The 18,755-nt window shown below is 43.9% G+C and overlaps 1 protein-coding gene across 3 annotated transcripts in view; it reads left to right on the plus strand.

Moving 5' to 3' along the window:
- Positions 1-18,755, plus strand: part of LOC129810881 (voltage-dependent calcium channel beta subunit-associated regulatory protein-like) — a 56,962-nt gene that overhangs the window by 17,903 nt on the left and 20,304 nt on the right. For all 3 annotated transcript variants that reach the window (XM_055861847.1, XM_055861850.1, XM_055861849.1), the window contains exons 2-4: positions 9,693-9,765; positions 16,370-16,518; positions 17,630-17,691. In XM_055861847.1, coding sequence (XP_055717822.1) covers positions 9,718-9,765; positions 16,370-16,518; positions 17,630-17,691 — 259 coding nt within the window. In that variant the 5' untranslated portion in view covers positions 9,693-9,717. The remainder of the gene's footprint in view (positions 1-9,692; positions 9,766-16,369; positions 16,519-17,629; positions 17,692-18,755) is intronic.

Here is an 18,755-nt window from a genome sequence, read left to right on the forward strand (position 1 = left end):
AGAAGGGGGGGGTGTAAGGAACTTGTCTGTTGGCCCTGCATTAAAGACCACACATGGTTAAAGAAAATTGTGATAAATAAAACATATACCAATTTCATTTAAGGACAAAAAAATTGACAGCTTGGTCATTATAAATTGAAAAATAGTTGAAGAGATTTTCGACCTACCGATTCCATGGCACATGGTTTATGAATTGACACGCAAAACAACGCCGGATTCAAAACCTTATTTTTTTTTCATTATTATATGAAACTCTTCCAACCAAAATTATACATACATACATACATACATACATACATACATACATACATACAGTGGGGAGAACAAGTATTTCATACACTACAGGTTTTCCTACTTACAAAGCATGTAGAGGTCTAATTTGTATTGCACCGTATTGAGGGGAGGATGGATGGGGCCATGTATCGCGAGATCTTGGCCAACAACCTCCTTCCCTCAGTAAGAGCATTGAAGATGGGTCGTGGCTGGGTCTTCCAGCATGACAACGACCCAAAACACACAGCCAGGGCAACTAAGGAGTGGCTCCGTAAGAGGCATCTCAAGGTCCTGCAGTGGCCTAGCCAGTCTCCAGACCTGAACCCAATAGAAAATCTTTGGAGGGAGCTGAAAGTCCGTATTGCCCAGCGACAGCCCCGAAACCTGAAGGATCTGGAGCAGGTCTGTATGGAGGAGTGGGCCAAAATCCCTGCTGCAGTGTGTGCAAACCTGGTCAAGAACTACAGGAAACGTATGATATCTGTAATTGCAAACAAAGGTTTCTGTACCAAATATTAAGTTCTGCTTTTCTGATGTATCAAATAGTTATGTCATGCAATAAAATGCAAATTAATTACTTAAAAATCATACAATGTGATTTTCTGGATTTTTGTTTTAGATTCCGTCTCTCACAGTTGAAGTGTACCTATGATAAAACTTACAGACCTCTACATGCTTTGTAAGTAGGAAACACTGTCAATTTTGCAGGTTATCAAATACTTGTTCTCCCCACTGTATATATGGGATACAACCTTCCCAGCTCTGAAGATTTTGCTGTGAGGAGGCAGAGCCATTAGATCATTTATTTTGGTACTGTCCATATGTAGCTTGTTTTTGGTCACGGATCCAGGAATGGCTGAGGAATTGCAACATTTACCTGGAACTATCGCTGCAGATGACAATACTGGGTGATTTGAGTCCTAGTCAATCACTAATATATAATTATTTTAGCAAAAAAAATGTTTTCATTTACAATCTTTAGAAGCTATGAGAACAAAGGGGCAGTACTTTTGTGAAGCATCACAGCACAGTTAGAAATCCAAAATGGATGGTGTTAAGAGATAGATGGGAAGGGTTGAATGAAGCTGAAGGGTGAGATTAATAACAACAAGAGAACCAATGTATATAGGTTCAGAAATGTTGTGAAATAGCACAGTTGCAAATAGAAATCAAACTGGATGGACATCAGAAATAGAGGAAGGACTAAAAACAAACAAAATATAACTTGTGTCTGTAAAATGTGTATAATATGTAGAAGCCTAAGTGTTTACTCCAATTGGGGGAGGGCTGGTAGGGTTTGCGTGGAATAATAAAGGTATATTCTAAAATGTGTGTATTTACTCCAAAAAATATATGGGGATTGGAAATGATGGAGCAAATTACATTGATGGAAGCAACAATCTATCTGCAACATTAAAGCTGATCCAAAAAAATAACTGTGGCTTTTTATTCCACATGTCTCAAATAAACCAACATGATTTGATTTGCCCTAAGTGTCTAAACACTGGACTGAAAATCACCATTGACTTCACCAACCAGGGATTCTGTCATGATAGAATGAGGAGATCATGATGCATTTAGGAAGAGTGTTTACACTTCCTCCAGGCTGCAGGAGTGCTCCAGGGGAGATGTGGCATTTGATATAAATGTGAGGATGGTTCTTCTAGCCCACGGACTTGGTTATGCAGATAAAGAAAATTAACAAAGTCCTCGGGATTCCTTCCTTGAGTCTCAGCTCATATCAGCGAAATGACCAGAGAGTGACACATAAATAAAAATGAGAGTAGCCCGTTATTGTCAGGTGACTTCCTGTGTATAAATAATATTTATTTCCTTGCTCCAGCAAATGTATTCAAAGTGAACAGAACAGAATGATAGGAAAACAACTATACAATGAGACTGTCACATTAGCCTACAGTGTCATAGGGCTGTAGCATAATGTGATTAGTGAGAAATTAGCTTTACATAAAGTAAATAGATGCTAATATTAACATTGGGTAATATGCTGATATTTAGTCCTGCAGTTATGACTGATGTCGACAGACATAAGTACTTTATCCCCCCTCTTTAGTTGCAGAGATTCAGAGAGGGCTACAATCAGAGTGCTGCATAGATAATTAGAAGAGCATGTGCAGACATAGCAGAGTTGTTGGATGAGGATTCCATCATAGACCTTAATGTATCCTTTGATGGCACTTGGCACGAGAGGATTTCCTTCCAACTACGGGATAGGTGTGACCTGTTCACCGAACGTGCTACCTTGTCCCGGACCTGCTGTTTTCAACTCTCTCTCTGTCTACCGCACCTGCTGTCTCTAACTCTGAATGATCGGCTATAAAAAGCCAACTGACATTTACTCCTGAGGTGCTAACCTGTTGTACCCTCGACAACTACTGTGATTATTATTATTTGACCTACTGGTCATCTATGAACGCTTGAACAGCTTGGCCATGTACTGTTATAATATCCACCCGGCCTTACATATGGGGCAGGCATAGCTGATTAATGTTCTGCGCATTTCAACAGCCATACAAAATCCTTGTATGTGACAAATTGAGCAAAGTGATATGAGAATTTGCCCAAAACTGCCCAACAGACCAGTATTCGAAGCATATGCTCAATTGAAACAAATGTAGGTAAAGGTATATTTGATGTTTAGAAGTTATCTATAAATAAGAGTTTAATTAATGTGACAAATTGTCATATTTATGGAAAGTACATTTTAATTGCATTATCATATCTTTATCAGCCATTTTCTAAAAATGACATGTTCCCCGTGCGCCAATTCATTTTTCTCAGTCTTCAAAGGACGTGCATTCACATTATTCCACATACAGGGTCTTAGTGTCATACTTGAAGCCTTTTTTTTTTTTTTTATATCGTTGTCACGCCCTGACCATGGAGAGCCTTTTATTCTCTATGTTGGTTAGGTCGGGGTGTGACTAGGGTGGGTTATCTAGGTTATATGTTTGTTGGCCTGGTATGGTTCCCAATCAGAGGCAGCTGTTTATCGTTGTCTCTGATTGGGGATCATATTTAGGCAGCCTTTTCCCACTGAGTTTTTGTGGGATCTTGTTCATTTGTGTGTAGTTGCCTGTGAGCACTGCATTTTACTTCACGTTTTGTTTGTTCTGTATTGTTTTGGTGAGTTTAATTAAACATGTGGAACTCTAGGCACGCTGCGCCTTGGTCCGTTTATTCTACAGACGATAATGACAATCTTGTGTCGTTTTGATTTTAAGTGTCATTTTATGTGTAAATATATGCATCCTTCATACATGTGAAGTGTTTTTTTATTTTTATGATGCCATGAAATGATGGTATTTTTATATACTGATCTGTAAAAGTCTGACCATTGAGTGTCTTATCATAATAAAACATTCTGCCTTGAAGCAATGTGTTGAAAAACAGATTATTGTAATATGCAAATTAGTGCATATTTAAGGACAGTTTGCCTCATTTGCATATTTTACAATATTTTCACTTGCAATACAATATATTGTATTATGTATACATTCAACTGGTAAAGTTTCAGTCAGAGTAAAGAAAAAAAATCTCTATTACCCTCTGGTGCCTGGCTCTAAAACGTACCACAATAACGAGGCTATATACAGGGGGTACCGAGTCAGTGTGCGGGGGTACAGGTTAGAGGTAATTTGTACATAGGTAGGGGTGAAGTGACTATACATAGATAATAAACAGAGTAGCAGCAGTGTACAAAACAAATGGAGGGGGGGTCAATGTAATAGTCTGGTGGCCATTTGATTAATTGTTCAGCAGTCTCATGGCTTGGGGGTAGAAGCTGTTAAGGAGCCTTTGGTCTTAGACTTGGCGCTCCAGTACCGCTTGCCGTGCGGTAGTAAAGAGAACAGTCAATGACTTGGGTGACTGGAGTCTGACTTTTTTTTTTTTTTTTGTGGCTTTCCTCTGACACTGCCTATTAAATAGGTCCTGGATTGAAGGACGCTTGGTCCTGGATTGAAGGACGCTTGGTCCTGGATTGAAGGACGCTTGGTCCTGGATTGAAGGACGCTTGGCCCCAGTGATGTACTGGGCCATACGTGCTACCCAGTGTAGTGCTTTACGGTCAGATGTCGAGCAGTTGACATACCAGACGGTGATGTCAGGTGAGGTCAGGATGCTCTCGATGGTGCAGCTGTAGAACATTTTGAGGATCTGGGGAACCATGTCAAATCTTTTCAGTCTCGAGGGGGGAAAATGTTTTGCTGTGCCCAAATCACGACTGTCTTGGTGTGTTTGGACCATGATAGATTGTTGGTGACATGGACACCAAGAAACTCTCGACCCACTCCGCTACAGCCCCGTTGATGTTAATGGGGGCCTGTTCGGCCCACCTTTTCCTGTAGTCCACGATCAGCTCCTTTGTCTTGCTCACATTGAGGGTGCGGTTGTCCTGGCACCACACTGCCAGTTCTCTGACCTCCTCCCTATAAGCTCTCAATGTTGTCGGTGATCAGGCCTACTACTGTTGTGTCGTCAGCAAACTTAATGATTGTGTTTGAGTCGTATTTGGCCACGCAGTCGTGGGTGAACAGGGAGTACAGGAGGGGACTAAGTACACACCCCTGAGGGGCCCCAGTATTGAGGATCAGCGTGGCAGACGTGTAGTTGCCTACCCTTACCACCTGGGGGCAGCCCGTCAGGAAGTCCAGGATCCAGTTGCAGAGGGAGGTGTTTAGTCCCAGGGTCCTTAGCTTAGTGATGCGTTTGGGGGCACTATGGGGTTGAATGCTGAGCTGTAGTCAATGAACAGCATTCTCACATAGGTGTTGTCCAGGTGGGAAAGGGCAGTGTGGAGTGCGATAGAGATTCAGCATGATGGTGTTGATGTGAGCCATGTCCAGCCTTTCAAAGCACTTCATGGCTACTGACCTGAGTGCTACGGGCGGTAATCATTTAGGCAGGTTACCTTTGCTTCCTCGGGCACAGCGACTATGGTGGTCTGCTTGAAACATGTAGGTATTACAGACTCAGTCAGTCAGGGAGAGGTTGAAAATGTCACTGAAGACACTTGCCAGTTGGTCCACGCATGCTTTGAGTACACATCCTGGTAATTCATCTGGCCCTGCGGCTTTGTGGATGTTGACCTGTTTAAAGGTCTTGCTCACATCGGCTACAGAGAGCGTTAAAACACAGCTAGTGCTCTTGTGCATGCTTCAGTGTTGCTTTCCTCGAACCGAGCATAAATGGCAGTTAGCTCGTCTGGTAGGCTCACATCTGGGTTTCCCTTTGTAGGCCGTAATAGTTTTCAAGCCCTGCCACATCCGACGAGTGTCAGAGCCGATGTAGTAGGATTCAATCTTAATCCTGTATTGACGCTTTGCTTGTTTGATGGTTCGTCTGAGGGCGTAGAGGGATTTCTTTATAGGTGTCCGGATTAGTGTCCCGCTCCTTGAAAGCGGCAACTCTAGTCTTTAGCTCGATACGGCCTTTGCCTGTAATCCATGGCTTCTTTTTGGGATATGTACAGTGGGGAGAACAAGTATTTGATACACTGCCGATTTTGCAGGTTTTCCTACTTACAAAGCATGTAGAGGTCTGTAATTTTTTATCATAGGTACACTTCAACTGTGAGACGGAATCTATAACAAAATTCCAGAAAATCACATTGTATGATTTTAAGTAATTAATTTGCATTCACAGCATTGAGTGACCCCACTATGTACGGTCACTGTGGGGACGAAGTCGTTGATGCACTTATTGATGAAGGCGATGACTGAGGTGTTATACTCTTCAACGCCATTGGATGAATCCGGGGAACATATTTCAGTCTATACAGTGCATTCTGAAAGTATTCAGACTCCTTCTCTTTTCCACATTTTGTTACATTACAGCCTTATTATGAACTTGATGAGAAATGTTTTTCTATACATCTTCACACACTTTTTCAAATGTATTTATTTACATAAGTATTCAGACCCTTTTTGTTATGATACTCAAATTGAGCTCCAGTACATCCTGTTTCCATTGATCATCCTTCTACAACTTGATTTGGAGTCCACCTGTAGTAAATTCAATTGATTGGAAATGCGCACACCTGTCTATATATAAAGTCCCACAGTTGACTGAGCATGTCAGAGCAAAAACCAAGCCATGAGGGTCGAAGGAATTGTCCATAAAGCTCCGAGACAGGATTGTGCCGAGGCACAGGTCTGGGGGAGGGTACCAAAAAAATTCTGCATCAATGAAGGTCTCCAAGAACACCGTGGCTTCCATCATTCTTAAATGGAGGAAGTTTGGAACCACCAAGACTCTTCCTTGAGCTGGCCACCCAGCCAAACTGAGCAATCGGGGGAGAAGGACCTTGGTCAGGGAAGGGACCAAGAACCTGATGGTCACTCTGACAGAGCTCTAGAGTTCCTCTGTGGAGATGGGAGAACCTTCCAGAAGGACAACCATCTCTGCAACAGTCTATCAATTAGGCCTTTATGGTAGAGTGGCCAGACAGAAGCCACCCCTCAGTAAAAGGCATATGACAGCTCGCTTGGAGTTTGCCAAAAGGCACCTAAAGGACTCTCAGACCATGAGAAACAAGATTCTCTGGTCTGATGACTAGTCAGGATCGAGGGAAAGATAAACGGAGTAAAGTAAGAGATCCTTGATGAAAACCTGCTCCAGAGCTCTCAGGACCTCAGACTGGGGCAAAGGTTCACCTTCCAACAAGACAATGTCCCTACGCGCACAGCCAAGACAACGCAGCAGTGGCTTCGGGATAAGTCTCAATGTCCTTGAGTGGGCCAGCCAGAGCCCGGACTTGAACCCGATCGAATATCTCTGGAGAGACCTGAAGCTGTGCAGCGCCGCTCCCCATCCAACCTACCCATGCACAGAAGAATGTGAGAAAATCCCCAAATACAGGTTTGCCAAGCTTGTAACATCATACTCAAGGCTGTAATCACCGGCAAAGGTGCTTCAACGAAGTACTGAGTAAAGGTTCTGAATACAAATGTAAATGTAATATTTCAGTTAATTTTTTATACATTTGCAAAAATGTCTAAACCTGTTTTTGCTTTGTCATAATGGGGTATTGTGTTGATTTGATGGGGGAATTCAATCAATTTTAGAATAAGTCTGTAACGTAACAAATTGATAAGTCAAGGGGTCTGAATACTTTCCAAATGCACTGTTTCTGTGATCAACCGATGCGTATCTGTATTCCCAATCATGTGAAATCCATTGATTAGGGAATAATGAATTTATTTCAATTGACTGATTTCCTTATGACCTGTAACTCAGTCAAGTCTTTGAAATTGTTGCAATGATATTTTTGTTCAGTATACATTCCCTGGCAAGCTGAGATCCTTAGGGGAATGTTCTGTGGTGTTTTTTACAGATTTTATGAACAACATTTTTGTTAATGTTAGAGAATCCCAAGGAAATTTAATTCCAAACAATTTCTTAGATAAAATATTTGGTGATTTAAAAAAAATATATATATATTTTAATGTTTGTGGGTTGTTATCATTCTAATGTTAGCTCAAACCCTAATGACAACTTAATAGTAATGTTAGCTAAAATCCTAGGAATATTCCCAGTTTGCTGGGTTTTATTTATGGGAAAAATATTTTAAGTTGTATGTACATACAGTGGCAAGAAAAAGTATGTGAACCCTTTGGAATTGCAATGGATTTCTGCATAAATTGGTCATAAAATTTGATCTGACCTTCATCTAAGTCACAACAATAGACAAACACAGTCTGCTTAAACTAATAACACACACATTATTGCATTTCCCTTGTCCATATTGAATACATAATTTAAACATTCACAGTGTATGGTGGGAATAGTATGTCAACCCCCTAGGCTAATGACTTCTCCAAAAGCTAATTGGAATCAGGAGTCAGCTAACCTGGAGTCCAATCAATGAGACAAGATTGGAGATGTTGGTTAGAGCTGCCCGGTCCTGTTAAAAAATACACAAAATTTGAGTTTGCTATTTACAAGAAGCATTGCCTGATGTGAACCATGGCTCAAACAAAAGATCTCACAAGACCTAAGATTAAGAATTGTTGACTTGCATTAAGCTGGAAAGAGTTACAAAAATCTCTAAAAGCCTTGATGTTCACCAGTCCATGGTAAGACAAATTGTCTATACATGGAGAAAGTTCCGCACTGTTGCTACTCTCCCTAGGAGTGGCCGTCTTGCAAAGATGACTGCAAGAGCACAGCGCAGAGTGCTCAATGAGGTTAAGAAGGATCCTAGAGTGTCAGCTAAAGACTTACAGAAATCTCTGGAACATGCTAACATCTGTGAGTCTATGGTATGTAAAACACTAAACAGGATGAAGCCACTGCTGTCCAAAAAAAACATTGCTGCACGTCTGATGTTTGCAAAAGAGTACCTAGATGTTCCACAGCACTACTGGCAAAATGTTCTGTGAACAGATCAAACTAAATTTGAGTTGTTTGTAAGGAACACACAACACTGTGTGGAGAAAAAAATGCACAGCAAACCAACATCAAAACCTCATCCCAACTGTAAAGTATGGTGGAGGGAGCATCATGGTTTGGGGCTGCTTTGCTTCCTCAGGGTCTGGACAGCTTGCTATCATGACGGAAAAATGAATTCCCAAGTTTATCAAGACATTTTGCAGGAGAATATGACGCTATTTGTCCGCCCATTGTAGCTCAACAGAAGTTGGGTGATGCAACAGGACAACGACCCAAAACACAGAAGTAAATCAACAAACAGAATGGCTTCAACAGAAAATAATAGTGGCCTAGCCAGAGTCCTGACCTCAACCTGATTTGAGATGCAGTAGCATGACCTCGAGCGCTTCACACCAGACATCACAAAAATATTGCTGTACTGAAACAGTTTTGTAAAGGGGAATGGTCCAAAATTCCTCCTGACCGTTGTGCAGGTCTGCTCCACAACTACAGAACACGTTTGGTTGAGGTTATTGCTTCCAAAGAAGGGTCAACCAGTTATTAAATCCTACAGTTCACATAATTTTTCCACCATGCACTGTGAATGTTTACACGGTGTGTTCAATAAAGACATGAAAACGTATAATTGTTTATTAGTTTAAGCAGACTGTTTTTCTATTGAAGATCAGATCAAATTTTATGACCAATTTATGCAGAAATCCAGGTCATTCCAAAGGGTTCACATACTTTTTCTTGCCACTGTATGTTGGTATATGTTCTAAAGTGTGTTTGTTCAGATTCAATGCCACTTGTATATGCAGCAGGTTGATAAAGGTGGCCTACAGTGTAACTATGTTACAGGCCTTTGTCATTCTGTTTTTTTGTTTTTCCTCCATATTCCTCAATTATTTTAGAGGGACATATGTCTGCAGATATATTTACAGTAGATCTCTCAGATATAACTGGTGTCTGAAGTGTTTTGTGGTGTCTATTCGAACAGCTGCCTAACTTCCTGTTTGTTGTCTCAGGGGGACGCTCACGCTTGCCTGGACCATGAGCAATGAGTCTACCGTCTGGAACAACGTCATCGAGAACTCCACCGTAAGTCACTGCCAGGGCCCCTTCTGTGTGTGTTTTCTGCTAACTGACAGAGCTGACTGTTCTTCCTCTATTCTGCCTGAATGGCTGATAGAGGGAACATCCTGGGCTGGGTCTGAAATAATTAAATCCCTGATCTAATCTTAATGTAATTCCTACTTTTTAGAGAAATTATTTTCTGATGTCAGCAGTCAACACTGGGGTAACATGCATATTACTGAGTTTATGGTACAGACTACAGTTTTTAACCTTGGTTACTACATGGACTGTAGCCTTTGTGACTGGTATTGAACATGCGTACAATAGCAGCATGCCTCTGTACAACCGTTGTACTGCTGCTCTTGAGCGGTTTGCATCTAACAATGCAATGGATAAAGGAAGCCCCAAAAGTTTGTTTCTGAGTAAACTAGCTGGAGTTTCCAAGGTTTTTGTTTGGATAGTAGTCTATCAAAGGGACTTTCTGCCTGTCTGATGGTTTTTCAATTAGCCACACACAGCTTCTCTAGAGTCAAAGTGCCTTGACATGCTGTTGTCGGGGTGCAGGTTTACTGTCTGAAAGGAAGCTCCAACCTCATTCAGAATATGACCTTTTTGGTCGAACCTAAACTATGCGTTGAACAGCCGGCCTAAAATCTCCTCCCTGTTGTAATTCAGTCAGCTCCAGCACCACCCTCAGAACACCTTGTCCTGTCTTAGGTGCAAACAGGTTAATAGCACAGGCCACAATTGATAAATCGCTCTGTGGCATTTATAGATTCACAGTGCACAAACCAGTGGGGGTAAATCAATGGCTTCAACCTGCATGCTGTAATTGGTAAGGTTATGCATCTGCACAGTGGTTTGTTTGTCTGTTTTTAACATCTGAAAGCTACTAGAGTTTTGATCACCCTTACCATACCTGGTCTTACACAATAGGTAGAAGTACAGTACCAGTCAAAAGTTTGGACTCACCTACTCATTCAAGGGGTTTTCTTTATTTTTTTACATTGTAGAATAATAGTGAAGACAGCAAAACTATGAAATAACACATGGAATCATGTAGTAAGCAAAATATTAAACAAATCAAAATATATTTGAGAATCTTCAAAGTAGCCACCCTTTGCCTTGACAGCTTTGCACATTCTTGGCATTCTCTCAACCAGCTTCATGAGGTAGTCACCTGGAATGCATTTCCAACAGTCTTGAAGGAGTTCCCACATATGCTGAACACTTGTTGGCTGCTTTTCCTTCACTCTGTGGTCCAACTTATCCCAACCATCTCAATTAGGTTGAGGTTGGGTGATTGTGGAGGCCAGGTCATCTGATGCAGCACGCCATCACTGTTTTGGGTCATTGTCCTGTTGAAAAACAAATGATAGTCCAACTAAGCGCAAACCAGATGGGATGGCTGGTTAAGTGTGCCTTGAATTTAAAAAAATAAAAAATATTCACTGACAGTGTCACCAACAAAGCATCATCATATGAGGGGTTAATGGCTCTGTTCAAATGCATCTTCAGATGATCTCCGCATGTGTGGTTCCCACCACGAAGCATGGAGGAGGTGGTGTACCTCCTCCATGCTTCGTGGTGGGAACCACACATGTGGAGATCATCTGTTCACCTACTCTGTCTCGCAAAGACACTGCGGTTGGAACCAAAAATCGCAAATTTGGACTCATCAGACCAAAGGACAGATTTACACAGGTTTAATGTCCATTGCTCGTGTTTCTTGGACAACGCAAGTCTCTTCTTATTATTGGTGTCCTTTAGTGGTTTCTTTGCAGAAATTTGACCATGAAGGCCTGATTCACGCAGTCTTCTTTAAATAGTTGATGTTGACATGTCTGTTACTTGAACTCTGTGAAGCATTTATTTGGGCTGCAATCTGCGGTGCAGTTAATTGCCAATTATCTGAGGCTGGTAACTCTGATGAACTTATCCTCTGCAGCAGAGGTAACTCTGGGTCTTCCTTTGCTGTGGCGGTCCTCATGAGAGTTTCATCATAACGCTTGATGGTTTTTGTGACTGCACTTGAGAACTTCCAAGGTTCTTGAAATTTTCTTCATGTCTTAAAGTGATGGACTGTCGTTTCTCTTCGCTTATTTGAGCGGTTCTTGCCATAATATGGACTTGGTCCAAACCAGCAGGGATACCTTCTACGTCAACACCAGGACCAGCTGGCACAACTGGGGACGGCTATGGGAAAAGTTCTTCAGTCTCGAACATACCTTGGGATGCATTGCCGTCAACTAGCGGAGGATACTCTACAACCAGTCGCGCCAACACAACAGCCCATTCAGCAGTCCACTCAGGTCAGTGATGGCAGCACCCATCTAAATGCTGTGGCTTCCTACTTCAGTGCTCCCTCTTCTTTATGCACCAGAGGGGAGCCCCCACTACCTAGAGGTCAAAGATTGCCACGGTTATTTCTTTGACTGGGCGGGCTTTGGAATGGGCCATGGCCGCCTGGGAGAGAGGACAAGCTAGATTCATATGAGGGGTTCATGGCTCTGTTCAAATGCATCTTCGATTATCCCCAGGAGGGAAGAGAGGGGGGTGAGTGCTTATTCCAATGACGGCAGGGGGACCAGACGGCTGCCGAGTACATGCTCACCTTCCGGACAGTAGCAGCATCCAGAGGATGGAACGAGCCGGCGCTTCATATGCTCTTCCAAAGAGGTCTGCGCGAGGAGCTCCAGATGGAATTGGTCTGTCAAAGACAACCTCTTTGGACACACTCATTGCTACTACGTGAGTGTCGGAACGCTCATCGCGTCTCTCCCTCCTTCAGAGAACACTTTGGATCAGAGCCTGAACCCATGGAGGTAGGGGTCTCACACCTCCCTGCGGCCGAACGACGGAGACAGCTGGGGCTGTATTGTGGTCAAGGGGGGCACCAGTTCCAGCGGTGTCTGGTGCTTCCTAATCCGGGATCCACAAGAGCAGAGGGATGGTCACGTGATTTCCACCTCATAGGACAGGAGTGAGTATTCCATCTTCATCACTTTCTACTAAACTCTTTTTGGTGTCCTTCACACTAGTTGACTGTCCCTCATGTACGGTCTACAGCGTTAGTGGATTCTGGTGCCTCTTAACTTTATTGACCAGACCCTTGCCTCCTCTCTTAACATCATTTCATACCCGCTCTCCTCTCCTTTCCCGGTTCAAGCCCTTGATAATCGGCCACTAGGATCTGGAACCATCACACATGTCACCCAACCACTCACCCTCACCATGGAGTCCATTCATCAGGAGAATATCCTTCTTCATCACCAATGCACCAGGTCACAAGATCATCCTCGGCCTCCCTTGGCTCTAACGCCATAACCCCACCATCTCATGGGCGAGGGTGAGAATCACAGACTGGTCACCCGAATGCCAGAGGACCTGCTTCCCCATCCCATGTGGTTCCACGTCAGTTGAAAGTCCTGTGGTTTCCCTTCAGCCCAATATCCCGGAGGTATACCAGGACCTGCGGGAGGTATTCTCCAAGACCGGCGCCACCTGTCTTTCCCCTCATTATCCCCTGGCACTGTTTCATCAACCTGCTGGCAGGGTCTGTGCCTCTGCACAGACGCATTTACCCTCTGTCAGTGGTTGAGACCCAGGCCATGGATGATTACATCCAAGAGGCGCTCCAACAAGGTTTCATCCGCACGTCCACTTCTCCTGTGTTGGCTGTTTTCTTCTTCGTGGCCCAAAAAAATGGAAGGTTACGCCCATGTATTGAGTACATAGGAATCGATGCAATCACCACAAAGTACCTTTACCCCTCCCGTTAGTGCCGGCAGCCATCGAACAGCTCCACAGGGCCAGGTTCTTTACCAAACTGGACCTGAGGTGTGCATACAATTTCATCCAGTTCCGGGAGGGGGATGAGTGGAAGACTGCATTTAGCACGATGTCTGGTCACTATGCTATTTGGTTTAGCCAATGCTCCATCAGTGTTCCAGGCATTCATTAATGAGGTGTTCAGGGACATACTCGGATGCCAGGTGGTCGTGTATATCGATGACATCCTGGTCTACTAGGCTACCCTGGATGATCACATCACTAACGTTCGAGCAGTCCTGGAACGTCTCCTGGCTAACCACCTGTTCTTCAAGGCTGAGAAGTGCCAATTTCATCAGAAGGCTGTCTACTTAGGCATTAATTAATCCAATCAGCCCGCAGGGAGTGAGCATGGATGACAAGAAGGTAGATGTGGTCAGGTCATGGCCAGTTCCAACCACCATAAAGGGGTTACAATGGTTTTGGGGGTTTGCCAACTTCTACCGCCATTTCATCAGGAACTTCAGGTCCGTCACCTCTCAAGGGTGGGCCCTGTAGGTTGGTGTGGAGCCCAGCAGCCAACGAGGCCTTCCGTCTACTGAAGGGACTTTTCACCTCCGCCCCATTGCTCAAACACCCAGATCCCACGATATCCTTTGTGGTGGAAGTGGAGGTGGGCACGGGGGTAGTTCTGTCTCAACGACAGCGTAAGCCACAGAAATTGTATCCATGTGCATATTACTATTGGAAACTGTCCCCTGCAGAGAGGAATTACAGTGTTGGCGATTGAGAGCTCCTGGCAGTGAAGTTGGCATTAGAGGAGTGGAGATACTGGCTTGAGGGCGCCAAGGAACCATTCGTCATCCTCACCGACCATCGGACTTGGAGAACATATGGACAGCGAGAAGGCTGAATCCGCGCCAGTCAAGGTGGGCCCTTTACTTCACAAGGTTCGACTTCACACTGACCTATTGCCCAGGTTCAAAGAACACCAAGGCCGATGCCCTGTCCCTACAATTCGGGAGAAGGTCCTGTCCAGAGTGCACCAATAATCCCTTCTGAGTCGTAGCTCCAGTGGTCTGGGACGTAGATGTGGACATTCACCTGGCTTTGGAGAGGGAGCCCACACCCCCTAACTGTCCTCCTGAGCACATCCTATGTTCCTACAGGGATAAGGGATTGGCTGCTGACCTGAGCACACCGAGCTGTCATCGCTGGACATCCAGGTATTTCTCACACTACTCAATTCATCTCTGAGAAGTACTGGTGGGCCACCTTGGTGCAGGACGTCACTCGCTACGTCAACTCCTGTTCCGTATGTGCCCTGGGGATCGTGTCTAGTTCTCTGCCAGGAACCTCCCACTCCGCCTGCCCTGCAAGAAGCTGAGTCCCCGGTTTGTGGGGCCGTTCAAGGTTCTCTGGAGGATCAACGAGGTGATGTACAGGTTACAGCTTCGCAGTGACTACCGTATCTCACTTTTTTTGTCATGTCTCCCTTTTCAGGCTGGTGGTTCCTGGTCCCCTAGCTGGACATCGAGGGTGGTCTGGCCTATGCCATCAGATCTCTACTGGACTCCCGACCGTTGTGGGGGTCGGCTTCAGTACCTGGTAGACTTCGAGGGGTATGGCACAGAGGAGCGGTGTTGGATTCCAGTGGAGGACATTCTGGATCCCAACATCATCCGTGAATACCACCTTCACCGCCTGGACTGGCCCGCTCCTCATCCTCGGGGCCAACCCTATGGTTGGCGTCATCCTGCGGCTGAAGCCGCGCGTCAGGGTGTACTGTCACGTCTACTCCTACTCCTACTCCTGCTCCTGCTCCTCCCCTCCCCTCCAACGTCACCGGTATACTAACCACCGGTCCTGGGATCCATCATTACGCACACCTGCCATCAATTATTACACGCACCTGTACGTCATGAGGCACACCTGGACTCCGTTACCTCACTTATTACCTCCCCTATATCTGGCACACCCTTAGGTTCCTTCCCCAGTCAGTATTGATCCTGTGTTTATGCAAAGACACTACTGTTATGTTGTCTGGTTCCATGTTTGTTTTATTAAAAGTTTCACCTGCGTCTCGTCTCGCAGCGTCTTCATTACAGCTATCTTCTGTATAGCAAACCTACCTTGTCACAACACAACTGATTGGCTCAAACGCATTGAGAAGGAAAGAAATTTCACAAATTAATTTTAACAAGGCACTCCTGTAAATTGAAATGCATTCCAGGTGACTACCTCATGAAGCTGGTTGATAGAATGACCAGTGTGCAAATCTGTCATCAAGGCAAAAGCTGGCTAATTTGAAAAATCTCAAATATAAAATATTTTTAATTTAACACTTTTGTTCGGTTACTACATGATTCCATATGTGTTTTCATGTATTCACTATTATTCTACATTGTAGAAAATAGTAAAAATAAAGAAACCCTTGAATGAGTAGGTGTGTCCAAACTGTTGACTGGTACTGTATGTAGAGCTTAATAATTGCTCTCTAACAAGTAAAAGCAATTAAAAGGAACTGTTGCTGAGGAAAGTGTGGTGCAGTGCTTTTTCCATTTAGCCTTCCTGCTGCCTTGTCTCACATGAATAGCCTGATCATACAGACATCAGGGGAGCAATTAGCCAGGAGGCCCTGCTACAAGCAGCTATACCCTGGGCTTTGATGTTCATGTGAGAAAGACAGTTTTTTTTCTCTCCACTCTATCCTACACACACACAGCCTCAGTGGTCCCTGTCTCTCAGTAAACACCCATTCCTCTCGGGATGTTAGTCATGCATTTAGTCTCAACCCCAGAACAATCAGCACACCTGTGCACCCAGGTGTCCCTCATCCTCTCCAATGTTTCTCCAGGGGGTCCCATTTGAGCCTGGTAAACAACAGAATGGTTACGTCCTACTGCTGGTGCTCCTGTCCATCTTCCTAGGGGGGACACTGGTCCTGCTGTCTGTCATCCTGATTGTCTCCAGACGCTGCTGTGATGGAGACTGCCACTATAACAGGTCAGACCACTAGTCTGCATGGCTTAGTGATGTAGCTATGTATGTCTGAGTGAGATGGAGACCATCCAAATATTTGTATAGAAAGCCATGTTTATTCCATTACCATGCGCCTCTCCTTTCTGTACACAGCAGCACATATAGAGGCAGGCTGCAGGCTCGCCAGGGTAGAGTAGTGCTGACTGGTACAAATGATGAGTGTAATGAGATTTCATTGCAGCCATCGGCGGTGATTCATCTTGCGTCTCACACTGCTATAAGCTCTTGCTGCAGCCCTGTGAAACACACACACCACAGGCAGAGCGCACAGAGGAAATGAAAGTGCAGAGCCGGGCGGACAGAGAAATCCCTCAAGTCATTCTCTCACAGATAATATAGCACAAAGGAACCGCAGACGCACTGACAGGGAAGAGACCTCCACTGCTCCAGTATAAGTTGTGGTGGGGGTCAAAAACACACTGCATTCAGGGCAATAAGCAATAATATAGGGAATAAACAATTCCTCTCCTTAGAGAAATGTATAGGGTTAAAACTGCAGATCATAAATCTTTTAATTTGTACCATAGGTATTCGTAGAGATTTAATCTAGTAATATTTATTAGTAGAAAACCCATCACAGGAGGTTGGTGCACCTTAATTGGGGAGGACGGGCTTGTGGTATTGGCTGGAATAGAATCAGTGGAATGGTATCAAACACATGGTTTCCATTTGTTTGATGCCCTTCCATTTGCTCCGTTCCAGCCATTATTATGATCCATCCTTCCCTCAGCAGCCTCCACTGAAACCCATAGTATAGAACTGACATCCCATTCTCTATTGAAGAGGTCAGGAGGTTACTTCTCCCTGAAGGTTTCCATGTCACCTGACATGATTTACATGTGCATTGATTCTGCTGCTACTAGTCTGATTGACCTTGCTGTGAGAGTATCCTGGTCCTCTCTATGTGCTACTGTCAGCTGGCCTAAAGTTCTAAATGCATAGGAAACCTCTCAAATCACACCTTATTCCCTATATAGGTCAAAAGTACTAAATAGAGACTAGCGTATGATTTGAGACAGCCATAGACATCAAGGGTAATAATGTCTGTGCATTGATCTGCTCCTCTGTGCTGCAGTGCCAGCGACGACCCTGAGAAAACCAACACGACCTACACTGAGGTGTCTCAACCAGTCCATGGTGAGTGAGGGAGAGTCAAAACCATGTTTTTCATTATTCAGCACTTGGGAAAAGAATGTATAGCAGCCGAATAAAATAAACACTTTTGCTCCGATGCAAATAATTTCTTTAAAGTCACTGTTTCGGCAGCTAGCTGCCATGTTTTATCCCAGGAACACAACATTCTGTGAAATTGAGGTCATGCTCCTCTGATACGTAATCATGCTGTGTAAATACAAACATTTAGATGTGGGTTTTCTGAGGATCTCTGCTCTCTTCTGGGTATGATAATTCAGTAACACATTTACATTCATTAAGTGAGACAAAGTACTTAAAGTGCCTTCAGAAAGTATTCTCACACCCCTTTTTCCACATTTTGTTGTGTTACGAAGTGGGATAAAAATGGATTTAAATGTCAGTTTTGTAAACGATCTACACAAAATCATCTGTAATGTCAAAGCGGAAGAAAAATTTGAACATTTATAAAAATATATATTAGAAATAAAAAGCTAATATAAAGAGTCTTGATTACAAAAGTATTCAACCCCCTGAGTCAATACATGTTAGAATCACATTTGGCACTGATAACAGCTGTCAGTCTTTTAGGGGTAAGTCTCTAAGAGCTTTGCACACCTGGATTGTATACTGAACAAACATGTAAACGCAACATGTAAACTGTTGGTCCCATTTTTCATGAGCTGAAATAAAAAATCCCAGACATTTGTCGAGAATTTGGCAGTACATCCAACCGGCCTCACAACCGCAGACCACGTGCAACCACGCCAGCCCGGGGCCTCCACATCCGACTTCTTCACTTGAGGAGGGGGAGGTAGGGTGCTGAGGAGTATTTCTGTCTTTAATAAAGCCCTTTTCTGGGGAACAACTCATTCTGATTGGCTGGACCTGGCTCCTGAGTGGTAGGACCTGGCTCCCAAGTGGCTGCACCGCTGCCCAGTCATGTGAAATCCATAGATTAGGGCCTCATTTATTTATTTCAATTGACTGATTTCCTTATATGAACTGGAACTCAGTAAAATATTTGAAAATTGCTGTGTTTATTTTTGTTCAGTATACAATATTTGCAC

The sequence above is a fragment of the Salvelinus fontinalis genome, chromosome 14, assembly GCF_029448725.1.
Source record: "Salvelinus fontinalis isolate EN_2023a chromosome 14, ASM2944872v1, whole genome shotgun sequence".
Classification (NCBI taxonomy): domain Eukaryota; kingdom Metazoa; phylum Chordata; class Actinopteri; order Salmoniformes; family Salmonidae; genus Salvelinus; species Salvelinus fontinalis.